The following is a 27,410-nucleotide window of genomic DNA, read 5'->3' as shown; positions in this document are numbered from 1 at the left end:
ATACGCAGGCGCCTTCTGGACGCGCCAGATCCTTGAACTCAAACACCGCCCTAAACATAGTACTACGCAGGCGCTAACTATCTTCTTTGCCAACTGCCCACCCCCTTCTCTGCGGTGGCTGGAGACACACCCCTGGGGCTAAGGCGCAAGCGCCGTTCTTCCCCACTCGCGGCGGGCTGTCTCGTTACGCATGCCCGGGCGGCGGCGGGACTTTCCACGGATTTTACCGCCGGAAGTTCGGCGGCTATTACCAAAGAGTGCGAGTTCGGCTGGCTTGATAGAGAGGCTTGTTTCCGCCCCGCTCCCGGGTGGTGGGCGGCCATTTTAGGTGCGTGCAATTAAGGGCTGTGGCTGGATTGGTTCTGTGTCTGGGTTCGTCTGCTGCTTCCCACCTACCAGGGCTGGATCCGGAGCCCTTCCCCGCGGGGCGGGACTTCGCAACGGCCGACTCCTTTCCAGGTGGAAGGGTAACCCCGGTATGTTGGGGCTTTGAGGGAGCCTTCTCTCTCCTTCCCACGGGACTCTAGGACAGGCCCTATTCCCTCGCTGACCTGCCCTAGGGTGGGCGACAGAACGGGAGGCCTCTCTAGACTCCTTCCCCGTCCCGTTCCCCCCCCCCCCCCCCCCACGAGCAGATGGGGGCGAGCCTTCCTTGAGAGGCCTCTTTCCCTCTTCCCGCCTGCGGTTCGGCGGTACAACTCCCCTGGTCCAGACACTCCTCGGTTGCTCAGCGGGACTGTGGCCAAGTCCCTCCTTTTGTCTCGTGTGCCAGACCCACTGGGGAAGTACTTTTGGTTTTGCAGAGAAGAGACAGTCCTGAATCCGCCTTGCCCGGGCGCGGAAAAAGGAGGAGACGAGTCGTAGGGACCGCCTTTCCTTCCCCTGGCCGAGCGGGGCGCCCCCAAGGAAAGCGCGAAATGCGAGCGGGGCCCGGCCGCCTCCAGACCTAGCCATCCTTCCTCATTCTTGCCCCAGAAGAATTTTGTAATACTTTATAGAGCCTGAACGAACTCCCATTCAGCGATAAATGGTGGGGGAAGAAGACTACCAAGTGGGTGGTCAGGGAATTTGAATATAATATGTTCAGGCTGCCTAAGCATTTTTCCTTTTCCCTTCTCGTAGCTGAAGAAACACCTAAGTTCTGGAAATAGCGACTCAGTATCATGGCCGGCAGCCCTAATGAAGATCCAGAAGGAAGCAGAGTGCGTAGCAACTATTAACTTATTGGTGAACTGAAATTCAGAATAATTAAGGTCAAAAGCATAAACACTTTAATTAAAGCCATAATTGAATTGTCTTCCCCCCTCCCCAGCTGATTTGCTTCAGAAAGGCTGATACAGTACGAGGCAGAGATCATGATCACTTTTCTCTTACCCATGCTTTAATTTGTTGTAGTTAACTCCTTAAATTCTGCAGCTTTGGTTTTATTTATTTTCTAACGTTTATTTATTTGTTTTGAGAGAGAGCGCGCGCGCGCACGGGTGCGCATCCCAAGCAGGCTCCACGCTGTTTTTGCAGCCTGGGGCTCAGTGTCAAATCATGAGGTCATGACCTGAGCCGAAATCAGGAGTCGGTCTCTCAACTGACTGAGCCACCCAGGTGCCGCAGCAGATTTGGTTTTAAATCAAGGAGGGGCAGTGGTGGGAGACACAATAAAGGAAAATGAAAGAAATATCTTAGTGTTTTTCTGTATCAAATAAAACCTTTCTTTTCCCTTCTTCACATTTTAGATCACTTATGTGAAAGGAGACCTTTTTGCATGCCCCAAAACAGACTCTTTAGCCCACTGTATCAGTGAGGATTGTCGAATGGGTGCTGGGATAGCTGTCCTTTTCAAGAAGAAATTTGGAGGGGTGCAGGAGCTGTTAAATCAACGTGAGTTTTGAAAAACAGCTTTACTCGTCCGCCTTGGCTAGACTGTCTTAATCACCTGTTACATTTTAATTATTAGGATATACATGCAGTGGTTCCCAACCACTGAGAACTTGAACTCTTCAGATTAAGGTTTTCCTCTACAAAAATGGCCTACAGTTTGGGTCTTCATCACACCAAACTTGAATTCTCATAAACGTTTCTAATCTCTTCCTCTGTCATTAAACTTTGTTGATATTACTTCAGTTTTCTGAAACTTTTAATAACAGAAGTGCTTAACGAAGTCCATAGGTGTTAACTAGGCATTCAAGATCCTGTCTACCCATATTTTACTTACTCCTCAAAGAGGAGTTTAAAACCTCTTCCTTACGGATCGTTCCCATCACTTTACCAGTGATTTTAAACCAGAGACAGGAGTTAGAATCACATGCAGAGCTTTGGCAATAGTTGCTCAGATCACGGTCCAGGCTTACCGGGTCGGAGACTCCACTGGTGATTCCATTAAAAGTTTATACTGCTTTTTATTGTAGTTCTTTGTAAACAGGACACCTTCCCTTCATTGAAAGCTCTTCACCAATTAGGAACTTTTACACATCTCTGTGCTCCATAATGCTTAACACAGTAACTCTTTATATGTAAAAGAAAAAGTTACTAAAAGTTTTTTAAGTGAATAAGTAAGGGTGTATTTGAAAATATGGGCAGGACGGGATAAGAGGAAAACAAGACAGAAAACGGATAAGAAAGCTGGAGGTTAAGGAAGGCTGATAAGAAACAAAGTGTTAACAGAGACCCTAGGTTTCTTCAGAGTTGAAATTATTTAGTACTGAAGTCAAATCTGTAAAGATTTTATTTTAAATTGAAGAATGCAAATCGGTGTTGTTTTTTTAAATACCTTTCTACTATTAAATAACTTTTTTGTAGAAAAGAAATCTGGAGAAGTGGCTGTTCTGAAGAGAGATGGGCGATATATATATTACTTGGTAAGACGAGGGTCAGTTCTTACGGTGTTCTAAGGACTGGATGTGGGCTGCTGCATTTGTGTTGCTCGTGATGTTCCGTTCTAGACAGACAAAGATGGCCACAACTTCTGATCCATGCCAGCCCAGATCCAGTGGTGGTGGCTATTGGGAGCACTGCGTTGGAAAGGAGCATGAGGCTGCCTCCCAGCTCCACTGTGACAACTACCAAAAGCCTCTGTTCTAAGACTTGGAAAAATTAAGGATGTCCCCCGTGCCTTAATTCTTTCCTAATTATGGTGAGATAGAAACATATCTCAAAAGATGGATATCCCAAAGGAGTTTTTCTTTTGTTCTTCCCTCTCAAATGCAGTGCCTAGTATTACTTAGCTCTTCTCCTGCCTTCTGCCTCAATGTGGGATTCTTCCACTGTCCATATGTCCTTTAGGCCCTGGAAGGAGTGTGGCTGCTTGGTGATGGTGCTGAGCGACTTAGAGCAGCCAACCCACTACAAGTCTGATGTGGATAGCACACTGAACGGGGACATGCCTTAAGCCCTTGGGATGCTGTCCTTAAGGTCGATGTGACTTCCAGTCTTGTTTGGAACACTACCAGTTTCTCTTTGTTCTTTATAGAGAAATGAAAAGCAAACAACTGTGGTTTCTAAATAAATAGACATAACAGGAAGTTTTTAGGTGGTATGGGTTCTTGTTACAGATACATTGCTTATCTCTTGGAAGTGGCACAGAGACTTTGACCTACCTTGTTTAAAAACAATAGACAATAGGCACGGCCTGCTAATCTCCTGGGCTTCTTGGGAAAAGGAAAAGTTATTACATGGTGCTCTCTGGGTTTCTCAGGCCCTGTTTAGTGGATTTTCCTGAGGGCCTCCCATAACTGGAAGGGACAATATGAGATTTGTCCTGCTCTAAGGAATTCTGAAAGTATATAGTTTTTTAATGATCAGGATGTTGTGAGAATGTGACGGCTTTTCTTTGGCTATCATTTTGGACTAATGGAAGTTTTAAATTCATTCTTTGTACTCAGATTACAAAGAAAAGGGCTTCACATAAGCCAACTTATGAAAACTTACAGAAGAGTTTAGAGGCCATGAAGTCCCACTGTCTGAAGAATGGAGTCACCGACCTCTCTATGCCCAGGCAAGGAAATCCAGGGCCCCGAATGAATACTTGTAATCGAGTGGTGACATTTGCTGTCTCACCGGGAGACAAATGACTTGAAAGCCTCACTCAAAATACAGGCTTAAAAGTGGACAAATTTAAAAGCTTTTTAACATCACCAGTGAACCAGTTGTCAGACCTCAGGCTACGTTTTACCCATTTCTTAGCCTGTGTTGAATGAATCAGAATAATTAAAACACACAGCCTGCTTAGTCGGGAGGACATGTTGTTGAGTCCTCTCTGTTGAATCTGGACATCTTCTATCTAAGGCTGAGACTCTGTTCTTGAAGGAGTAAAAGCTTAAGAACCAAATCTGAGCAATTGTGATTTTCTTCTGGGCCACTTCAGGTATCCCAAGCCCGTTAATCTGGTACAGAAAAAGTTATAAATTATCACTGCCTTCTAATCTGCATGCTTGTTTTGTAGTCCATGTGGGTAGTAGCCAGAGGATACGTCACTTATGTAATGTCTTAGACCCTAGCTATTGGGAACTTAAGGGAATGACTTTGGGGGTTCAACATGCTCTTTACTTTCATTTTAGGAAATAGGCTTGGGGTCATTTCTCTTCCTGTCAGTCTAGTTTTTAGTCAGTGCTGACCATGCATGCAGGTTTGCTCCAAGCTCCACGTTAATTATAAATGTGGCTATAAGGTCCCTCATCTTACCTTGGGCTTTAATGTATTCGTGACTTATGTATCAGAAATTGTTGGGTGTTTTTATCACAGTTTTTTCAGGGATTTAATTATGTGAAATTAGCAATATTAAGTCTTCTTTTTTTTTCCTGTAGGGATATTGAGGATCAATAAGGTAACATCTTAGAAGAAAGGTGCCAGGTAGTAGTAGAGTTTTATGGGCTGATTGATGTTTCACCAGGGTGTTGCAAAGACTGAAATGCAATCAGCTCAGGACTTCCCGACATTTGATTTCCTTTTTGCAGAGATCCTGTCCTTTGGCCTTCTTTTTACCTTCCTTCACCTTCCATTCCTTTATCATAAGCGTATTTTAAAAATACCAGCTAGTTTTTATCAATAGATCTAGAAGGATAGTGAGGTTCCCATATCACTGCAGTTATACATTTTCTAAATGTAGCCTCAAACAATTGAGAAGTGGTACCTTATTAGGCAAAAGAGAAGTGACAGCTATTGGATGTTGGGGCTGTCTAGGAACAGCCTTAGGTGACTCACAACAGGAATTAACTTGCGGACTCCCGCCATAGCTGCCTAGGTGTGAGGCCAGATCATTTGTCTTTTTGCTTTCAGTGCGTACAGCCTAAGGGAGGTGGAAAGAAGTGCCTTCTCAGATAGCTTCATCACAACCAGCGGAGATGTTTTGTCTTTTTCAGGATTGGATGTGGTCTTGATCGTCTGCAATGGGAAAACGTATCTGCAATGATTGAGGAGGTGTTTGAAGCAACAGACATCAGAATTACTGTGTACACACTCTGAACAGACGGGCGCTTTGGATGTGTCCGCATTCTCCTGTTTTAACCCCTACTGGACCATAGCACTGGGTGAAATGGCCTATTTAAGTCCTCGGTCAGGGGAAGTTTCATGTGAAGTAGTCTGTGTCACAGGCCAGACTTGGGTTACTGTATTCTCATGATTGGACTGGAACTGTGGAGGAGGGATTGCTTGGGAAATGTTGCTGTGATGTTTTTTGCAAGGTAAGGAGTAGATGGCCTGATAGGAGGCAAGGAAACCGGATGTTGGGCCTCTGACCCCTGTTTTCTCCGGGATGCTTCCTGACTTGTTTGGCTTGCCACTGGGTGGCAGCATTGATTATACTTCTCTGCTGTTTAAGAGAAATTTCAGGAAGGATGAACATTTCAGTTAATTTTCCATCTTTTGTCATTTGTGAGTTTGCTTAGTATTAATCTAATGTCACGTTCATCCTAGGAGAGAGTGATGGGTTTTGTTTTGTTTAAATTACAAAGATGAGTGTTATGTTGTTAATAAGATATTTGTGGTGACAGAAATGGAAGAATAAATATCTTTTCTTTTGGGGTCTAGTGAGGTTCTGTACACACATCTGTTGTTCTGGACCTGGGTAATGGAAGATTCGCCTGAAAATTAATTGGGAGAAATCAGACAAAGGGTCCAGGGGGAAGAGCAGCAAGGTGAGAAGAAATCAGAATGGACAAGAACTGTGGGTCAGTATTTCTGGAAAGGAGGGTTTAGAATCCCTTCCTGGTGAACTCTTTCTTCTTCCACCACAAAGCTTCTGTGACTGAACGTGTATGAATTCAGCCATGAAACAAATGAGGTAACATATAGTAAATGCCTGCTGAATTGCTCAGGGCAGAGTAATGACTCAACAAATCAGCGGCTCTCAACAAAATCCTTATGAATCTTTTTAAGAAAAAGGCCCACTTCCTTCAGAAATTCTAGTTTGGTAGTTTGGGGTGGGGTGGAGGGCTGGCTATATTTCTTTGTGCTTTTAAGCAGTAGAAGGTTGTGGTATGCAGCCAGCTGGAATGGAGAATAGTAAATATTAGTCCCCTTTTCTTTCTAAGCTAAGAGAGCACCACTTTATCCACTCCTGTGCTCATGGTGAAAGAGTATGTCCCCGGATTCAGTATCAAAGGTGTTGGGAAAACTAGTGGAATTTTCTGTTTTACCATTACTATGGTATTAAAACAAGGGCACCTGGCTGGTTCAGTCAGTAGAGCATGCAGCTCTTAATGGCAGGGCCTTGCTTTCAAGCCCCACATTGGGCGTACAGCCTACTTGAAATGAAAAAAATTAAAGTTAGGGGTTCCAGGGTGACTCAGTCAGTAGAATGTCCCGACTCTTGGTTTTGGCTCAGGTCATGATCTCATGGTTCTTGGGTCTGAGCCCCACATCACCACGGAGTCCGCTTCTCTCGTTCCCTCTCTCTCTGCCCCTCCCCCGCTTGCATGCTGGCTCTCTCGCTCTCTCAAAATAAATCAGCTTTTTTTAAAAAGTTAAAATAGCGAGACCCAACTATTGATTTTCTCCCTAGAGTGAATTCTGGGTCTGTCCTGGGACTTGCTGCTTACTCAAGTATAAAAGAACTGGTTTTCAGAAGGGGGTTGCTGAAACACTATGGAAACACCAGTTAAATATAATCTTTGTACTTTAGACTCGTGTTCTTATCACACTGCAGCCTGATAGGAGGCAGCAGTTTCAAAAAGTACTTCACTTTTGTATCTCTGGAACAGACAAGTTCATGTTGTTGGGTAGGGGTAGTGCAGGGCCAAGTTCATTGTTAGGTTTTCTTGAAGCTTCACTTCTGTCCACATATGGTAAAACCGAAGGGGTAAAAGAAATGTCTAAATACAAAACACAGAGAATGAGAGTGGGATGGTAAGAGCAACCTTAGAATGAAAGTATTTTGTTTATGCAAATAAATCTTTGCTTTTGGCTCAAAACATTGATTTTGTAGGCTTCTACATTTAAAGGAATTAGGGTTAATTTTTTTCATGGAGTATGAGCCTTGATGATTCTTTGAACAAAGACTAGTCTTGTGGAGGACTGGCTGTAAGTGGAATTCTGGGACTCAGCAGGGATACGATAAAGTGCTTTGTCATTTGCATATAGTCTTGGGGTCAAATTCTGACGATTTATCACACTTGAAGCTTGGGAAGAAGAGGCATGGTCTGATAGAATGAGCACATTATTCCTGGAAACCTAGTTAGAGTTTGGCAAACACCCAGAAATTCACATGTGAAATTTTGCTTCTCCATAAGACTCAAGCCTTTTAAGAAACGAGACTTGACACCATCCTGCCATCACCATTGAGTACCACATACCAACTACTCCTACAGTATGTGTGTCTGAACATTGAAATCCTACTTATCCTCTCCTTAAGATGCTAATTGCTTATTAGTTGGCAGTCGGAACATGGATATCTTGTAAACAGATTTCCCCTGCCTTTGTTTCACCCTCCGCCATATTCCTTGTCTTCAGAGAAGGGAAAAGGCACTCAATTACAAGTAATCACAGAAGAAAATACTGGATAAAGGTCAAGACTGGGGTGGGAAGTCCGCCTAGGAGAGTTAGTATCCTGTGTTGCCTGGACAAGCCCTGGATTAAGCCTCCCTTCCACTTTCTAATATCCTGGCTTGGCTCATAGCCTGGGAGCGTCCCTATTCCTAGGACTTGTTCACTGTACATAGTAACTTCTTTTTTTTTTTTTTTTTTTAAATTTTTTTTTTCAATGTTTATTTATTTTTGGGACAGAGAGAGACAGAGCATGAACGGGGGAGGGGCAGAGAGAGAGGGAGACACAGAATCGGAAACAGGCTCCAGGCTCTGAGCCATCAGCCCAGAGCCTGACGCGGGACTCGAACTCACGGACCGCGAGATCGTGACCTGGCTGAAGTCGGACGCTTAACCGACTGCGCCACCCAGGCGCCCCTGTACATAGTAACTTCTAAATGTCCAAGTTCCCTAAAAAACCTGGTCACAGAAAAACCACACCACTTCTTTTATTAATGTTGCTATCTTTCTTTAAAAAAAAAAACAAAACAAAAACAACTTAACAAATACACATCCGGACATATTTCAAAGATCTGCACAAACCTTGGGTCTGAGGCTCTTTGCCTCAAAGCCACCCATTTGGGGGAATAATTAGGCCCCTCAGCCCCACAGATGCCTGCGGCCCATATGCAGTTGTCATTTTCCTTGCAACTCACTTTTCCCAAGAGCAGCCTTAGAGCAGCCTTAGAGAGAGCCATGGCTTAAATGATTTACAGCATGAGCAGTATATTTAGAGTCCTTGGAGGGCCTGTGCAGGAGGATTGGTTGGTGTCCAATGTTGTCCAGCTCAAGTGGTATTAGGAAGTCAGACATGTCCCAGATGGCCATACATGTCACTGCTGTCTCCTGGTGGCAGCAGGCAGACCTTAGTGAGAAAACAAGAAAGCATGTTACTGAGAGCTCTGCTGGCCCCAATGAAGAGTTTCTTTTGAGCTGAGGTCTCTGTGTGCCCTCCCCAGCAATCTGAATTTCTCCCCCAGTTGCCTGTGATTTCCACTGTTCCCAGTGTTAGGTTTGCTCTATTCATGTTTTGGTGTGGTTCACACAGGGAAAACCCCAGAAGATCCCTACTTTAATTCTATTCTCTTGAGTTAGATACATGGTTAAGTCCTATTCTGTCATTTTTTTAAAAAAGATGGAATAAGAAACGTAGGGCAAATTTTCTTTAACAAATGCCCATTTCTTAGTATTCTAAGCGGAGTTGTTCTTTAGGGCTTTTAGATTACAACTGGATTTCATGCCTTTTTTTTTTTTTTTTTTTAACTGGGTACATTTTAACCTTTCCCTTCAGGAACATGAATAACTCAAATACAGTACAGAGAAGCATGTTAATGGGTCCAGATAATACGGTCATGTACACTAATGGAAAGAGGCTTATAAGGTGGAACATGTCCAATAATATTTTATTTTAAAATAATTTGACTTGGAAATGGACTTTCCCCTCAAACTGATTTATCTATTTTACTTCCGTTTAGATTAGCGTAAGATACAACCCTCAATTATCCAAAATTAAAAGCTCCTTTTAATCCTCCTTGAAATGCTTACTTTTTATAGCAGATTTAGCTATCTAATTATTTAACTAATGGAAGAAACAACGTGCGTGCACAGGTGCGCGCACATGCACACACACGCATCTCTGAAGACTTGCTGGTTAGGCAGCTGGAAGAAGTGGCCTGTGACTCAGAAAGGCATTTATGAAGAAAGTATACTATAGTTAAAATTAAGCTACCATTCATCATTCTGGAGTCTGAGTAGGGTTTATAATTACAGTGATAGCACCTACACTAATATAATTCTCAAGGTGTTTAAAAGTTTGGTATTTTCAGAAGTCACCCTTAGAAATCTATTTTTATCACTCGCCACCACTAGAGCGGTGTCATATTTTATGTGAACAGAATACCATGTTGCATTACGTGACCATATTCTCACTGAATTCAATGGGCCCTGCTTTTTGTAAAAAATGGCCAAAAATCATGTCCTCTCGGATTGGCAAATGCTCAGCTGGAGAATTATCAGGCACCCTGTGTGCATGTCTAATAGCAGACGTCTGGCAACATCGAGCTCCAGAACATTGATATTTCCAAAAACGTGTCTATGAAGCCACATGTTCTCTTAAGAATATTAAGGGTGAGAGACACCAAGAGTAAATTGGATCGCTTCATAGAAGCTTCATCGCTTCATAGAAGCTTCATAGAAGCATGCTGCATTCACATTTTGTTAATATGTGAATTGTTCCAGAATTTAAGTTGGAGAAGAGGGTGGTAAAGACCCTTTCTTCGTTTCTGGAGGATCTTGATCAGTAACTCAGGCCTTGTGAAGGGACTTGGTTATAGCATTTCTGCGGGAGCAAACTAGATCAGACCGAACTCAAAAAAAGTTAGCAAAGGATCTTTTACCCTCTTTCCTGAGGGTAATCGGCCTGTTTCTGTGAGAGTCTAATTTACCCTCAGCAAGAGGCCAAGTTGGCCTTAATTGTGTCCTAATTATTTGCCTAAATAGCTAATCTTTACTTCCAGTTCTGTCACATCTTGATGTCTGTAGGAGGCTACTTCTGAGCTGCTGTCTCATTTACAAACATCTTTTTAACCCTTTCTATATTCCTGCATAGAGGAACTTGTTGCTGTGGTATCCCCATTCCTGAATACAGCATTTTTCTATGAGTTCCGCTGAGGTCTTCTCAAAGTAAGAAAAATGTTCTTGTGTTGTATATTCACACCGAAATTATTGGTCTCCTTCAAGGCCGAACCATTTATTTGAAAACATGAAAGCCTCTCTGGCAAAATAATAATAAGTTGAATACAAATCCATTTGGGGACTTTCAAAAGTACCCCAAATGAAAAAGTTACATTTGAAGGAATGAAAAGCCTACATTACAGGACAATGGAATGGTAAGATTGCAATTGGGGGTGGGAACAGGGCCTCCAGAAGATGTCCGGAGTCAGTAAGTCTGGACTCAACGCCAGTGGGGGCATGCTTCTTGAGGGACAGTCTGACCACGGCAGGTCACTCGGTCTCACCAAAGCTTGAAGATTCCTGTCAACCTTTGAGTATTCCAAAGTTCTGGGGAAAGTTCATTTGATACAACAGGGTAGGAACGAAAAGGGTTTAGGGAGACGAATTTGCAGTTAAGAGAAAAGGAAAACTTGGGATCTTCTAAAATGTGTTTACGGGGCGCCTAGGTGGCTCGGTCGGTTGAGTGTCCGACTTCAGCTCAGGCCATGATCTCACGATTTGTGGGTTTGAGCCCCGCGTCGGTCTCTGTGCTGACAGCTCAGAGCCTGGAGCCAGCTTCGGATTCTGGGTCTCCTCTCTCTGCCCTTCCACCACTCGTGCACTAACTCTGTCTCTCAAAAATCAATAGATGTAAAATGTGTTTACAACCCCCCAGAGCAGAGAAGGGAAATTCGTTCCTGGCCAGGTCAAACCTCCTGCACTCTGCCACCTGCCCGCCAGCCTTCGACCCAAGTTCAAGGCTAACAAGACCACAGGGGCGCCGTGACTCACGTGAGGCTGGGCCCAGCGGGCCTACTTCAGGATGTCCGCCAGCTTCTCTTCGTAGTACAGGAAGTTCTCCTGAATGTCCTCCCAGGGCTCAAAGGCCTTGGACTCGCCCTCTTCCTGCTCCACAAAATTCTGCCAGACGTACTCGAAGTCCTGGGGCTTCATGATGCGCAGCCGGCAGCCGGCCTCCTTCAGCCTCCGCAGCGCGGCCTGGACGTCGGGCTCCTCCCACATGAAGAGGCGCCCCACCAGGATGAGCAGGCGCAGGTTCTTGGTCTTGCCGAGGGTCCGCACGATGCGGTCGGCGCAGGCGGCACAGGGGCTGGACGACACGTACCAGGTGACGTTGTAGCGCACGGCCGGGTCGCAGGCCGGCAGGATGGTGTTGAAGAAGGCCTCCTCGGCGTGGGCGGCGGCGTGCTCGTCCTCCAGGTACCCGCGGGAGGCCTGCACCTGACCCCCCTTGCCCTGCGCTTCCACCACGTAGCAGAGGAAGGTCTTGTTCCGCCCGGAGCTGTACTCCACGTTCCGGAACTGAAACTTAAAGAAATTGACGGGCAGCCGCTCCCTGTGGGGCGAGAGGGCAGAGGGGACAGGGGAGAAGAAAGAAGGATGAGCGCTTATGTCTAAGAGCAGGTGGCTCTCCAGCCTCGGTGCCTCAGAGACATGTCGGCTCTCCCGGGCAAAGCCGGCCTTGCCCAGGCTAGCATCAGCGACCACACGGCGTGAAAGAATTCAGAAAGGTGTTATCTGGAGCAGGGGAGAGAATTTGGAGGTGTGCATTCAGGTCACCCCAATAGTGAGGGTCTCCAAACCCCCCACCATCCCTCCAACACACAGCACGCGCCTGCGTTTCTAAAGCAGTCACTCTCTCGCGGGAGGCTACATAGCCCAATCACCCAGAGGACTCTACACATGTCAGTGCCTGGGCCCCATGCCAAGGCAATGAAATCAGAAGGTCTGGAGGGAACCCACGCACCAGCATTAAACAAACAAACAAACAAACACACCCTCCAGATGATTCTAATAGGTGGCAACGTTGGAAAAGCAGTGTTCAAATAGCAATCTTACAAAGTAGCAAGCATGTAAAATTTCTCATGATAGAGCAAGAGGAAGATTTTGCGGAACATTTCCTGCTTCCATTTCTGGAAGATTTTGCGGAACATTTCCTGCTTCCATTTCTCCTCCTTGTCACTCATGGCTGTTGCATCTTGGTCCTGGGCTGGCCCACAACCCACAGTACCCCCCTCTCCAGGTGACTTTCTCAAGTCTGTCTTTTCCCTCAGGTGAAGGAGGGTTGTCACACAATAAGTGTCCAAGAAGCTTTTATCTTTGAGGTCAAGCTATCCAAGAGTACCTTGATAGAGTTTAGGTCACATGTAGTATTGAGTCATGTCAAAGTCAAAAAAGACTTGGGGGGTGCCTGGGTGGCTCAGTCGGTGAGGCGTCCGACTTCAGCTCAGGTCATGATACCATGGTTTGTGAGTTCAGGCCCTGTGTCTGGCTCTGTGCTGACATCTCAGAGCCTGGAGCCTGCTTCGGATTCTGTGTCTCCCTCTCTCTCTGTCCTTCCCCCACTCACACTGTTTCTCAAAAAAGGAATAAATGTAAAAAAAAAAAAAAAAAAAAAAAAGACTTGGCCTCTACCCTCCAGATGCTTATAAGCTAGCAGCTCCACTCTGGCTAAGACAGCTGAGAGCATTTTAATTTTAAATGCACAGGGAGCCATGGAGGACAAGGCACCAAGGTTCTTGACTGTTTAGCCCTGATTTAGGCGGCAGCAGAAAATTGTTACAGCCTCTTGAGTAAAGAAGGACGTAATAAAAGTGACGTCCGGGGTGGCTTTAGGTAGATAGTGAGGCTGGGGAAAAGCTTGAAATTAAGCAAGCCCACTTGGTGTCTTAGGACGCCAGACTTGGTGATGACTATGTCTAGGATGAGCAGGAAATGAAACCAGCAGAAAAAGACCGGGTTTGGGGGAAAGTTTTGTAGTTAAAAGAAGGAGAGAGAAAAGGAAAGGGGCTAGAGAGGGCATCAGAGTTGATTGTTTTTATCTTTGTGTGTCTGCGTGTCTTTCTAGAATGGGGAAGCCTATTGTAGGTTGGAGGGCCAAGGAGATGACGAGCGTTTAACAGGAGAGATTGAAATGTCAGGAGAGGAGGGGATTGAGTACTGGCTTGGAGAGGCTGAATGTTTTCTTTTTTTTTTTTTGTTAAAGGAATCTCTGCAGTTGCCCCAAAAGATACCCTGTGGCAACCATGAACTCTGCTGTTACTGCCCTACATGCCTTCCCTTTCTAACTTCCAGGGCTACAGGAAAATCCCAGATGTCCCAGGGCCTTGTCTTCTTAGGGCTAAGCAGCCAGGTGCCAAAGAGCTGAAAAAACATGAGCTGTTTCCCTGCCGTATTCCCCACCCCCATCGCAAAATTTGCTCCACCCAAGTTTCCATATCTCTTGCTGTCAAGTTCAGTTTCCACTGTGGAGATGGATGTGTTTGAGGACCTGGCCCCAGGATTCTTTTGGGTACTATACTTAGCTCTCTAAACCCCTCTGTCCCCAGTCAAATGTGTTTATTATTTACTTAACATTTGGGGAGAATGGATGGCCTAATGGTTCTCCTCTCCTATTTCAATCCCTGTTGGGAATTCATTTACAATGAGCTCCCCCCAATGAAAGTTACCCTTCAAGACCATGCCTAGATTTTACTGGCTGCTAAATGGTACCTTCACTTTCCAGAGTGGATTTTTTTTTTTTCTCCTGAGAAGCACAAAGCCTACCTTCCTTGTCCAAACACTTGATGCTCTTCAAGGCCATTTGCCAGACACTCCCCTGCCCCCAAATCTATCCAGAGCCAACCGTATGGTGGATTCTCAAAACCCTTGGAAGTATTCACAACTGTGTGTCTGGTTGGGGGCTTCACCAATAGCTGCCTGTGTGGCCCCTTGGGTTTCCTTCTGGAGCCCCCAAAAGTGTTGCTCCAACTTGGCCAAATGCAGCGCAGTGATAGTATGAACTTGGCCCAGCATATAGTTACGAGTTGGCTGGTTAGTGTGAGGCTGCTATTTCTCCCAGCCTCTCTTAAGCTCTGATGCTTTCCCCTCCTCCTCTTCCCTTCACAGGAGGAGAAGACCCAGAGAAACCTGAAACCCAAGGGAGAGGAAGAAAGTTCACCTCTCTATAAATATCAGTTTCCCACCCCTCTGGCCAGCAGCCCAATAGCCTACTCTGTGCTTCAGCAGGGCCTTCTGGACTAGGTGCCTAAGGAAGGGAAATGCTTTCAAGGGGCAAAGGAAAGTCAATATTGAAATAAAAGTGGGAGTGTGCGGTGGGGAGCTCCTGGGTGGCTCATAGGTTAAGCATCCAGCTTCAGCTCAGGTCATGATCTCACAGTTCATGGGTTGAAGCCTCGTGTTGGGCTCTGTGCTGACAGCTCAGAGCCTAGTAGCTGCTTTGGATTCTGTGTCTCCCTCTCTCTCTCTCTCTGCTCCTCCCCTGCTTGCACTCTCTCTCTCTCTCAAAAATAAATAAACATTAAAAAAAAAAAAAAAAGGGAAAGTCAGGGAAGGTCTTGGTTCCCAGTCTTTCAGCTTGTTCAAAAACTGGGCTTGCTTGGCTTCTCAATGGGCTTCTTGGTTTTCCAGAAGGAGCATAAGGGGCAAATGAGGTCTTTGGGCCTCCCACAGGCTGGAACAGCAGGCCCTGAAGGGCAACAGAGGTGGGAGAGGGCTGAAATCTCTCCAGGGAGCTAGACAATATGGTCATCTCGGGTGATTTTATAGAATCACAAAATAAGTCAACACTGTTATGCCTGCTAGTGGAAGGAAGGAAATAGTGACACTAATTTCTTAGATAATCACAAACATCTTTTTTTTTCCTAGTAGCATGATGCCTGAGTACCATATTTACTTATAGCCCTTGCTGTCGTCCCCCCAGCGGGTGTTTTCCTGCTGAAGTGGTGTGTGTGTGTGTGTGTGTGTGTGTGTGCGCGCGCACGCGGGTTAATCGGCATGGTGGTCAGGAGAAACATGTGGGTAGCAGATTTCTTCACCTGGGCTCAGTCACTGCTTCAGGCACAGAAACCAACAGTGTTATTCCTTCCCCCCCATTCCCCCTTCTTTAAGCACCACATCCTCATACTTCCTGCACACAAGTCAATCACACTTCGTTTGCAGAGACCCAGGCTACTGGGCATTGCAGTTCTCTAGGCAGGAAACCAAGAATCCTAATATCTGGGAGAGAACATTTGGAGCATGGTCGACTTGATGGAGGGAGCAAGGATGTGAACACATGCAATATATTTATACCATATTTTTCTCACGTTCACGTTTAAAAATATTTGCGTTCCCTAAGCAGAAATCTATACGGTGAAAGAAAGCAACCCGGAAGGCAGCAGAGACTGGTCTGAGATTGAACATTTGCTCCAAAATAATCCATGGAGTGGAAAATCTACTCACAGGTCATTGAGTGTTGACTTGTCTCAGCTTTCCTTGCCAGACCTTTTGTGCCCTGCTCAGAAGAGGCAAGAGTTGCTGGTTTCAGTTTCCTTCTCCCTTTTCCAGACCACTTTCAAAGTGGATGCTGAGGAGTGGGCACGGTCAGAAGGAGACTAGAAGCAGAGAGTTCTAACAGCCTGACTTCCTAGAGCCCAGATGGGGTTTGCTGGGCTGCTGGCTCCTGATTTGCAATTCTGGATGGGATTCTGCCCTTGGTGAGCCCTGAGCAGCTCACTGCCTTTTTCCTGGGAGGCACTGTCTTCACGCTGGAACTTTGACTTTCCCCCAGCCTCGGTGGAAGCCAGGGAGGCCAGAATCAGTGGCTGTCTTCTATTCTTTCTAGGACAAGCCTTCCCAACATGCTCTGGAAACCAGGGCGAGGCGTGAGGGGCTTGTGGCATTCACAGCGGAATCGAAGGCCCTCACTCCTTGCCCTCCCTTCCCCTCCTCCCTGCATGTCTTCTCTGTGTACCCCATGTGGCCGGAGCCAACCTCTGGTAGCTAAAGAAGTGGTTGAAAGGAGTCACTGTCTGTGCCATTTATGTCTGTTCCATGCAAATCCCTTTGATAGCAGGTTCAGCTTTATGCAAAATCATATACAACACAACTAGAGACCAACAAAGACAAACACACAGCCAGGGGGCCTGCTAGGCAGAGCCACAGTCGCTCATCACTGGGATGGAGAGATGAGGGGACAACTAGTTTTGATGCCCCAGAGCTTCCCTCAAGCATGCCGAGTTCAGAGAGAGGCACGAACCCGTGGAATTCTCCTCTACACAGAGCGCTGCTGGGTCTTCATGTATCCTGAACTTCTCTCCTCTCAGAAGCCCTCCCTATAATTAGTGCCTTATCCCGATACCTGGCAGGGAGCCGAACATACAATAGGTGCTTGTTCATCAGTTCAGTTATTTACTTACTCAACAAATACCTGTTGAGTGTCTATGAGGAGTCAGGCACTATTTTTTGTGCTGGGGATAAAGCAGTTAAAAGGCAAAGTCCCTGGCCTCATGGAAGTTAAATACTAGTGGGGGAAATGGGCAGTAAATAAATGATTCCTATTCAGTAAATATTTGTTGAATATAAAAAGCCTCCCATTTATGGCTTTTTAAGATGCAGTGTGGTGATTTGGAGTCAGACAGCCCTGGGGTTACATCCTACTCCATCCATTGACTTTGGGCAAATTACTCATCCCTTTGAGGCTTGGTTTTCCCATCTGAAAGATAGGTCGAGTGATCCACCCTCTTAGAGTTTGGACAATGGTCAACACGCAAGAAATTAAACCTGGTACTGATGGATGGTGCCTTCTCTGGGCCTCAAATCTTACCCCTCAGAGCTCAATCTTAAGCATAACCAAACCTGAGCCCTTTCTACTCTTCCTTTTGTGTTTAGAGGGTTCTCTCTTTCCTTGGTGTGCTGGTTCAACACCCAGTTCTATGAAAGAAAGAAAGAAAGAGAGAAAGGGGGGAAGAGGGAAAGAAAAAAGAAAAGAAAAGAAAAGAAAAAGAAAAGGAAAGGAAAGACAAAATAAAAGAAAGAAAGAAAGAAAGAAAGAAAGAAAGAAAAGGAAGAGAAAAAAAGAAAGGAAGGAAGAGAGAAAGAAAGGAAGGAAGTCAGTCGTGATTTCTAACATTTGTTGATTTCTGTAAATACTCCCACTATAGAGATTTCAAGAAACCAACATGAAGTCACTGAATGCAAAATTGGAAAGAGATGCATACAGGCCGTTCTCATCGTGAGTTGGCTTTGGCACACCACGACAGTTTTTGACCTTTTTCTAGCACTTCCTACCATGTTATTTTGTTAATGTTCTTAGGTCTGCTTTCTATCTTGAGTGCCGTATTCAAGCCAGAATCGTGACAAATGGGGCATATCTCCTTATTCCTACCTGGTACGCCTTCCTCACCTCACCTCACCTCTGTCTGCTCCCTCTTCTGCTAGTTTGTGGCCCAAATCTAAGGAGCCGTGTAGACAGACCCATCCCCTCTGGGAGTCTAGGCTAGGAGAGGAGCTGCTTTGCTGACCTCCTTGATGCCAGGGTATCTGGAGAGGAAAAGAGGGGAAAGTTGTTCCCTCATCCTGTCCGGTGCACAGACACAGCCACACCTCTGGGCTATTTTAAGCCATCTGTTTACCCAGAGGGGCCCAGGAGACAGATCTCCACAGCTGTTACTTATGGCCAGGAAACTCTCAGGGCTCCACCTCCGTCCTGAACTGCTTTCAGAGCACCCAGAAAACTACCTTGCTGCACCTCTTTTTCTGTGCCTTGGGTCAGAGAAGGCTCTGAGTAGACCTCACAATGGAGGCAGGTGGAGCCCTGTTTGGGAAATCTGGGACCCAGAATGAATAAGAGGCCTTGGAAAGAACACTTGGCTGGGGTCAGAAGAAGGCTGCTACGTACTGGTTCTGTGGTCTTGAACAAATTACTGAGTCTCCCTGATTCAGTTTCCCTATCTGGAGTGGCAATAACATAACCCCCTCTCCCAGCCCTGTGCTGAGGGTTGAATGGGCTCATGCCAGTGTGAGTATATGTAAACTGGATGAATGTAAACTGGATGAATGTAAACTGCACCAGAGGATTTAACCCTTAGGAGCAACCACCCTGGGGCCGCAAAGCGTGTTCAACTGAACACACATGATCTAATTCTGTTCTGGACCTATCCTGCCCCTGCGCTGGGGAGATCACAACACTGCATAGAGTGGGTGTGCACGTGCCTGTGTGTGACCAACGGCAGCATAGACCAGCAGCCTTAGAGGTTAGAAAATGGATCTCTTCCATAGGGAGCCACTGGATTGTGGCCTCCTGGCCTGGTAGCCCTAGGCCCTCCCTAGGTCTATATTAGTCTGTGCTCCTCTGTTCCTTTAATCCTAGGGGGAGGGTGACATTGGTCGGTTGGGCACGGGTGAATGCAAGTTCCAGGCTCTCGCCTGAATTCTTCCTTTAGGAACTAGGATGCATTTTCCCCTCAGGTTCTCGTAGAGATCAGAAAATATCTGAGCTGGAAGGGACCTTAGGGATCAACTTAGTGTAACTTCCTCATGTTACAAATGAAAAAACTAAGGCCAGGAGTGGAAAATCACTTGCCAAGCTTCAAACAGCAAGTCCAAATGGCCACCCAGGCTCCTCTGCCCCCTGAGGACATCATGCCTCCATTTTTCCTGAAATTTCTCCTAGTGTGGACCCTCCTCTGTTTGTGGGCATTGTTGGGACTCCCATGAAGGAAGCCCAGGAGCTGAGGGAGGGAATATGGGTCTATGTATCCCCTTTTTCTTTGCCTATGATCTTTGCAGGGTCTTCTGCAAAAGGAACAGAGAGGAAAGAGGAGGAAGGACCACTTGGTGCTATTCCTGGAGATGTCATTATCTGGACAAGACAGAGGGACCCTGTATGTAGGCCTCTCTTTGGGGCCTGGAGACCATTTGCTCAGGGTCCTTGTTCCTCTGGGCTGTGGCTGAGGGTGGAATGCCTCTTCTGCCCAGAAGCTTCTGGCCCTGGACTGTTACCTGTGCTGTAACTATTGTTTCCCTGGGGGTGGCTGTGAAGAACCCGTGGGCAGATTCAATTCTATAAGGGGAATAAAAAATGCTTCTCACTCAGCCTTGGGAAAGGGCGGGTCTGTTTTCCCTGTCTCAGGATCTTTCACTCCAGAGAGAAGCTCTAAAGAAAGAGTGAGAGCTATACAGATAGAGGAGAGGCCCTCTCAGCAACAGAGAGAAGTCGAGGGAGGAGGTACTTTGGGGCCATCTTTAAATATGCCTGTGTCATCCCCTGTCCTTACCACACTCCCTAGGACTCGACAGCCTGTATCTGGAGAGGCAGGTGGCATCCTGGTACCAGGAGGCCCAAGCGGTGGTTTCATTCTCTGGGCCCTTGCCTCTAAGGAGCTGCCCTCCCTCCCCCTGGTTAGAGGGTCCAAAGTGTCACCCCGAGAGGCCAAGCGAAATTTGCAGCTGTGTCCCCCGCAGCCCCTACCATGCATGGTAGGCTCGTGGCTGCAGGTCTGTGACCCTGACCCCTACTATTCCCATCCTAAATTCCCCCAGCCTGCCCCAGCCCACACTCTTCTAGGGAGAGGGACCCGGCCCACACCCAGGTCTCACCCTGTGACGATCTCAAAGGGAGGCAGTTCAATCAGCTCCTTCAGCTTCTCAGGGTCGTCCAGATCTTCCAGATCCTCACCGTTCTGGGAGGCGGGCGCAGCAGGCGCAGCGGGCGCAGCAGCCGCAGCGGCCACAGCGGCCTCTTCTTTCTGGGCCATGGAGGGGCTGTGGCTCCGCAGTCACTGAGAAAGGGGAGAGGTGGTGAGTTTCCCCGGCCAGGGCCTGGCGGCAGAGGCCCAAGCAGCTGTCAGCAGCTAAATCTGCCTGGGGACGACGGGAAGAGCACTGGGCAGGCCAGGCTTAGTGTTCTCACCTCCTGGCCACAGGCTTTATAACCAGAGCCCTCTGCCCCTCCCCCAGGCCCTCGCCCTCTATCTTTTTTTAATTGAGTGACAGCGGGTGCCGGGATGGGGGGAATGGAAACTCTGGCCATTAGTATCCCCTATTTATCAGGAGGCAAAGACAGGAAGCTGGCAGGTGGGGATGGCGAGGCCTGCTCTCCCTTCCCCCACCAGCTCACACATGTATTCATCCTCTCCCCCTCCACCTTACATCCTTCCCTCTGTTTCCCATGCAACCTTTCCAGCTTCACTGGGGGGGGGGGGGGCGTGGAAAAAGGGGCCTACAGGTGAGCATCCTGAGATTTGGGGGAGATGCTCTCAGAAGTGTAAGCAGGATGAGGCTTGTGTTCAACGGGGTGCTTGTAGAGACCCACCCCCTCCCCCACTGGCGGGTTCAGGAAAGGAGCATCCTGAGACGGGGTGGGATAAGAGCTGCCAATTTGGAAAGAAACTGTGAGCTGTTACTTAAAGGGAACAGACGCCGATTTGCCTGTTATGAACCCATAATGCAGTGTCGATTTGGGAGCCTCCAGTAGTTAGCGATATTGCTGTTTACGAGCTCCGAGGGTTTTGAAAGAAGACAGGCAGTGAGTTTCGTGGTTTATGTGTGAAATCAGACTGTCAACAGCCGTGGGAGGCAATCTGTATCATCCCGTGTTTCACATAGGGAAACTTGGACTCCCGGAAGGGCTGGTTAAAGGCCTTGCCTAAGGCCATGCAGCCCCGAAAGTGGCAAGTCAGAATTCCAACCCAGGCCTTTGTACCCCAGAGGCCAAACATTTGACCTCCATGGTATGTTCCCTCTCGGTCAGTCCTTTATTCCTTTAACAAATATTTGTTGAGTACCTACTATATGCCAGGTGCCAGTTCTGGTATTGAGACTATGGCACAGAACAAAACAGATGAAAACCCTTGCCCCCACAGAGCTTGAGGGGGCTGGACAATCAGTAAAATAAGTGATGTACATATAGGCTATTTGCTGGTGCGAAGTGCCAGGGAGAAAAGGCGGGTAAGGTGAGGGGGACAGAAGTGACAAGTGGTGAGGTTATATTTTTATAGAGTGGCCAGGGAAGCACTTTGAAAAGGAAACAACTAAGAGCTGAAGGTTGTGAGGGGAATAATCATACGGATATCTAAGGGGAAAGTGTTCCAAGGGGAGGAAGAGCCGGTGCAAAGGCCTTGGGGAGGCAGCGTTCCTTGTGTGTTTGCGGAACAAGCAAGGACACCTGGGCGACTGGAGAGTCCTGGGAGATGAGGCCAGAGAGATAAGTGTGAGCGAGATAGGTGCGACCTTATGGGCTACTCTAAGGGCCTTGACTTTTTCTCTGCGTGATATGGGAAGCCCCTGTCTTTGAACACATGAGAACATGGTCTGACTTATATTTTTACGGGATCAGCCAGGCTGCTTGGTTGAGGATAGACCAAAGAGCAGAAGCAGAGGGACCAGTTCTAAGCCTATTGAAAGTAATGAGAGACCTGGGGCCCCTAGAAAAATCCCTGAGCTGAAATAGCATTGGAAGATGGACAGATACCTTTTTGCAGATTCATATCATGGATGCTTAGCAGGGGCCACAGGCATTCATGTTTGGGGCACTGCAAATACTCTAGGACATTCTCAGGGCAGTGGAAGGCTGGGGTCATGGTCACCTAGAAGTTGAAAGTGAGGAAACTGAGAACACTGGGCACTGGTCAGAACCATGCTCCAAGTGGGGCTGGGTGGTGGTGGTGGAAAGGGAGCATACCTTTCCACAGTCTGACTAGACAACAGGAGTCAGGTCAGTTTGGAGTATTGGGGATTCTCTTCCCAGAGAATCCTGAGCAGCACAGTGCCCAGTAAGATGCCCAAGCATTGTGGTTTGCCTGGATGGCCATAATTTCTACCTGCTGTCCAGGTATAGTTACTACTCATGCCCCATCCACTCCCCATAGCGCTCTGGTATCGACAATCAACCCTATGGTCACCCGACCTGATCGGCTGATTACTGAAAGCACTTGTGCAGAGATTGTTTTTCTGGGGGTGTAAAACAGGGTGGTAGTGGTAGTGCCTGAGTCCACAAAGAAAAGGCAGTGATCACGGGTACAAGGCGAACGTACGTTATTACGACTCTGGTCATCACACACACACACACACACACACACACACCATTTAAATGTGAAGGGTTCACTTCCTTCGCTTATTTGACCAACACTTATCAAGGGCTCCTGCGTGCCACGCACTGTAGGAAATACCAAGAACACAGAGACGCAGGAGGTACAGCCTCACCGGGAGCTCGCAGGACTTGTTGCATGGGGGGCACTCAAGCACGCATCATTTCATTCCGCTCTCACGCCAGTCTCACATGGGCGGGTATTATTGGCCTCGTTTTGCAAGTAGGGACCTGCCGCTCGGGGAGGTGAAGTGATTTGCACAAGATCACACAGAGATTTAAGTCTGGGTCCTCTGAGCATACTTCTTATCCCCAGGACTGCACCCAGCCAGCTCTGATGAATATATGTCTTTTTTTTTTTTTTTAACATTTTATTCATTTTCTGAGAGACAGAGCATGAGTGGGAAAGGGGCACAGAGAGGGAGACACAGAATCCGAAGCAGGCCTCAGGCCCTGAGCACAGAGCCCAATGCGGGGCTCAAACTCACGGACTGCGAGATCATGACCTGAGCCGAAGTCAGACGCTCAACCGACTGAGCCACCCAGGCGCCCCTCTGATGAATACATGTCTTAATCAACATCTGCGTGTGTCCCTCTCCACTTCCAGGTCACGGCTACAGCGAGGGGCTTGGAGTAACCAAGGAGAGGTCAAAGGTCTGGGGGGAGGGAAGCGAGGAGGAGGGATTTTTTTTCCAGCGTCTTATTCCCCCTGTGGGGAAGACTTCCCCCTTGAGGACAGGGTCTCCTACTTTGGCTGTCGTGTATCAGGATTGGGAGAGGGGACAAAGTTCCTATCCATGCCCCCATCTCAGCTTTGATTCACTGTGTGATCTTGGCCAAGCCACTAAGCATCTCTGGGCCTCAGTGATGCCAGCTAAGTTACTGTTCTCTATTCCAGGATGGTCAAACAGATGCAAATGAGAAGAGACAGGGCTGGCTCCCAAAGACCTGTGGGGTGAAAATAACAGTGTGGTGCAAATTCCCTGACTGAGTGATGGTAGAGCTGATGCAGAGGTGGACCCAGGCTGGTCCCTTTCTGAAGAGGGGACCCCTTGCTCCCACCACACCCACATACAGTTTTTCCTTTGACACTTGGGAGAGCACCCTGGGCCTTCCCCTGCACTGATAACTGACAGCTTCCTTTTCCACTGCTCCATTCTGGCCCCTGCCCCTACCTGCCATCCTTAGAAGCCCTCTGAGCTAGTGTGGCTATATATGGCACCTCCTGGGGGCCTGGTTCCTGGCTGGTCCCTGGCTCTCCTTTCCAAGTCGGACCAGTTTCCCCTGCAGGCCCCAGAAGGCAGCCACTAATCTGGAGATCAGGTGCCAGGAGCTTGGCTCCACGTCCTGCAGCTGCCAGGATATTCTTTAGGGCAGGCGGTCCCCAACCCCCCTGTTAACACTCTTCAATTCAGTAGGTTTCTATCCATTTGCCCCTCCTGCAGGGGAGGAGACTGGGAAATAGGTTATTTAGTTCAAGATCACCGTAGAGGCCTGTGTGTGGGGTGCTGGAATTTGAACCCAGCCTCTAAGTTCTAGGCTTTTCCCAGTGTGTTTTGCTGCCTGGGATTCAGTAACAGTGAGAGCTCACACTAGCATGGCCCTTTCCTGGGGGCCTGACACTGGTCTAAGTAGGTCATGTCATTACCACATTTATTCCTCATCAGGATGTTGGGGTAGGTGCTACTGTTATCTTCATTTTACGGGTGAGGAAATTGAGACCAGAGAGCTTAAGTGACTTGGCCAAGGTCACACAGCTAGTGATAGCTGAGCTACGTGCTGCCAGAGTCACATTGTTGCTCCTTCAACATTCAGTTCCTACTGATACCAGGACCCCTGAGGTCAGGCTCTGAGGAAGGCGGGGCAAGAAGGGGACTAGGGGGAAGAAAGTGTTCTTCAGGGAGATTGGGCTCTGGAAGCAGTTGGTATAGGAGGGGTACACGTGCACGTGTGTGTCTATGCGGGGGGTGTGTCTGTGTGTGCGTGTGTGCGCACGCGCGTGTGTGTGTGTGTGTGTGTAGGGGGTATAGGTGCAGAGACAAAGCAGCTGGTGAATGGGGATGGAAACCAAAAAAGGAATTCTTGCGATCTGTCCCTGCAGGCCTCAGCCCCCTTCACTCCGGGTGGCAGTGACTGGAAGGAGCCGGATTTGGCCCAAGGTGAGCCGCAGGCTGCCTCTCCCTGTCCCTTTTCCCAGGGTCATTTCAGAAAAAATTCAGGGGCTCTGGAGGTGGCTGAGGAGTAGGAGACAGGACCAGGCACAGCTCTTCCTTGGGTCTCAGTCTGCTGCCTCGCTGCCCTCCCTGGGAAGGGAGTAGAGGCCAGGAGGGGGCTAGTGGAAAATAGAAGCCTCACCAGGGGAAGGTTTAAATTCTCACTTTGTGAAAGAAGACACCTTGGGAGCGTGTTGATGGAGTGGGTGCTTTATGTGCAGGGACAGCTGGGACCCCAACAGCGCGTTGCCCCAGAGACCCAGCCTGGGCATGCCCGTCTCTCGGTCACTACCGAGACGAGGTACACAAACAACGGGCTGCCGGCACCAGACACCCCCCTGGCGGGCAGAAGCCTGCACCCTCCAGCAACCGCTCTGTTGACATAAACACGGGGTGTCTGGAGCTCCAGCCAGGTGGGGGAGGGGGCCCAAGGGTCTCCCAGAGGTCTAAGGCTGAGAACAGAGAAGACACTAGAATCACCAGGCAGGGCAGGGGTTTCAGTATCCTCCTGTTGCAGGACACAACGCTTGGCTCGCCTTGCAGAACACGCTGCTCCTGGGGACTTTAGTCCTGGTCACCGTGGTCCTCCATTCCAGCAGCCACTCCCCGCACCGCCCAGCTCCTGCGGCCGCTTTGAGCCTTTGAGGAAAGTGATCTGATAACAACCATGCATATTAAGGTGACTAATAGTGTTCCTCTTTGAAGGGGTGTTTGCAGGGCCAAAGAACCTACTAGGGGGAAGCAATAAACTTAATCAGTGTTTGAGAGGAGAATTTCAGCGCTTCCAATGCTCAACGGGTGAAGCAGGTGCAGCTTAAGGGGACAGGGGAGTTTTTGGTTGTCCTGTGGGCAGATAATTTCTGGGTGTGCTGGGGGATCTTGGAAAGAAAGACAGTGGAGGGATGAATGAGGCACCTGGTGTGACAAAGAGGGCTTCTCCCGGGCCTGTACTTATTGATCAACAATAAGTACTTAAAACAATCAGGGTCTTGTGCCTGTTTTCCAGAACTACAAGAAAGAGGCCTCTGAAGCTCGGCTTGGGGTGCAGGGGATAGGATGGATGTGGCCACCACAAAGGAAGACTTTGGAGCCCTGGCTCAGGCCTGACAACACTCAGGGGGCCTTACGCTGCCACCAGGGCATCGCCTCTGCCTGCCCATAGGCAAGAGGGGCCAGAGACGCACAGAGCAAACACTTCCTGCACTCCGCCCCTTCCAAACCAGGCTGACCAAACTTTTGTCCACTGGACAGACATACATCTATTGGTCTCCCTGCCTCACCTCGCCTCTGGGTATCTCCATTCTGCAGACTTGGCAAAGGGAGGAAGAAGGTGGCATTCCGGGGAGCGAAGGAGGGGCGGAGATAGAGTAGAAAGAGTCGTACCTTCTCCTGGGGTTGCTGTTTTACCTGGTGCAGCTCCCCACCTCTCCAGATACTGGGGGGAAGGGCGGGATCTGCACAGCCCTGGAGGAGCTCATCTCCCCCTCCCCCTTGCCCCCCACCCCGCCACTTATACTCACATACCATGTGCCCACTCAGAGGCAAATGGAAAAACACCACTCAGGGACAGAGATGCACACACACGTTTGGGATGGTGGGATCCCAGGACACGTCTAGCAGAGACATGAGGAAACTCTGACCCTGTTCAGGCACAACTCTAGGTAAGTCTGGTGGTCTAGGAGGGGCCAAGGGCAGTGTGTGCTCAGAACCGGGAGGTGGGGTAGGGTGAGGTCGAGGGGTCCAGACAGATTAGGAGAGTGAGGGCTTAAAGGCACCCACCCAGGAGCCAAGGAGCAGTGCAGAAAGGAATTTTAAGGGTGACTTCGAGGACAGAGGATCAGAGTTTGATGTAGGAGTCCTGCCCTTTCTGGCTGTTTCTGCTCAAAGCCAGGAAGCCTCTGAGACTGGCTCATCCTATCGGGCAGTCTTGTTACTCCAGGGCTTGGGACGCCACCCAAATCCAGCTTTCTTCTAGAGCGGAGTGTCCAAAACTGGAGGTATCTGGACGCCTGGGTTTGTGGGTCGACTTGCACTGGGGAGGGGGAGGTCATGCAGTCGGCTTGGATGGACTCTCCTCTTCTTGGAGGATCAGTTAAACTTCTAGAAGTAGCTGGCAACACAAAATTCGTAGCTGATATTTGTACTGTCTATATGAGATGATGACAATGAGAAATAATTCTGGGGCGTTCACTCGTCTAAGGTCACACGGTGATAACAGAGCGGGGATGAGAACCCAGGCGGTGTTTATAGGTATTTATAGGTTATGTTTCTATGTCTCCAACAGTTCCACGTATAAATGAGGTTATATGTTCAGCTAAAAGCAGCTTTAGGAAATTTGACGGAGGTGAAGATAAAATCCACCTGAATGTGTGACCTAAAAAGGCAGTCATTTTGTGCGTGTGACACTGGTCAGGCTAGCCCACAGGCCCGAGGAGGAGGTCACTCGCTCTCCTGGCTCTGGGGAAGTTTGGGAAATATTGCCAGGGTTTTGGAGCAAGATAGGTCTCCAACTGTGGTGGGAATCAGAACCATGTGTGCTTGGTAAACATGCGACCCCTGGGGTCCCCACCTAAAAAGCTAACATTTCTGAAGCACTTCCTCTGTGT

General features: G+C 48.2%; 2 protein-coding genes across 4 annotated transcripts; one reads left to right on the top strand and one right to left on the bottom strand.

Annotated features, from left to right (window-relative positions):
- The first annotated feature begins 103 nt into the window (after nt 1–103).
- Nucleotides 104–6,017, top strand: OARD1 (O-acyl-ADP-ribose deacylase 1). Of its 3 annotated transcripts, none has more exons than XM_047858596.1 (6): nt 104–328; nt 1,123–1,202; nt 1,731–1,875; nt 2,794–2,852; nt 3,876–3,988; nt 5,352–6,017. In XM_047858596.1, the coding sequence occupies exons 2-6, from the start codon at nt 1,164–1,166 to the stop codon at nt 5,452–5,454; spliced, it is 459 nt and encodes a 152-aa protein (XP_047714552.1). In that variant the 5' UTR covers nt 104–328; nt 1,123–1,163; the 3' UTR covers nt 5,455–6,017. The 3 variants fall into 3 exon arrangements, with proteins under 3 accessions (XP_047714552.1, XP_047714551.1, XP_047714553.1); XM_047858595.1 differs by lacking the exon at nt 104–328 and adding an exon at nt 335–476; XM_047858597.1 differs by lacking the exon at nt 104–328 and adding an exon at nt 811–1,030.
- A 5,518-nt stretch (nt 6,018–11,535) lies between these two features.
- Nucleotides 11,536–20,261, bottom strand: APOBEC2 (apolipoprotein B mRNA editing enzyme catalytic subunit 2). Its single transcript, XM_047860583.1, has 2 exons — nt 20,104–20,261; nt 11,536–12,079 (listed from the first exon to the last, which is right to left on the bottom strand). Exons 1-2 carry the CDS (start codon nt 20,259–20,261, stop codon nt 11,536–11,538), a joined length of 702 nt encoding a protein of 233 aa, XP_047716539.1.
- Between the last annotated feature and the right edge of the window lie 7,149 nt (nt 20,262–27,410).

Source organism: Prionailurus viverrinus, chromosome B2 (assembly GCF_022837055.1).
Source record: "Prionailurus viverrinus isolate Anna chromosome B2, UM_Priviv_1.0, whole genome shotgun sequence".
Taxonomy (NCBI): Eukaryota; Metazoa; Chordata; class Mammalia; order Carnivora; family Felidae; genus Prionailurus; species Prionailurus viverrinus.
Note: the sequence above shows the minus strand (reverse complement) of the source record. Positions and strands in the feature narration are given on the sequence as shown.

Bases quoted from the DNA above. Each gene is read 5' to 3' on its own strand.
- APOBEC2 (XM_047860583.1), bottom strand. From the start codon at position 20,261: ATGGCCCAGAAAGAAGAGGCCGCTGTGGCCGCTGCGGCTGCTGCGCCC. The intron at 12,080-20,103 runs GTGAGACCTGGG...CTCGCCCCACAG, and splicing joins CCCTTTGAGATCGTCACAGG to GGAGCGGCTGCCCGTCAATT.
- OARD1 (XM_047858596.1), top strand. From the start codon at position 1,164: ATGGCCGGCAGCCCTAATGAAGATCCAGAAGGAAGCAGA. The intron at 1,876-2,793 runs GTGAGTTTTGAA...ACTTTTTTGTAG, and splicing joins GCAGGAGCTGTTAAATCAAC to AAAAGAAATCTGGAGAAGTG. The intron at 2,853-3,875 runs GTAAGACGAGGG...CTTTGTACTCAG, and splicing joins GGCGATATATATATTACTTG to ATTACAAAGAAAAGGGCTTC.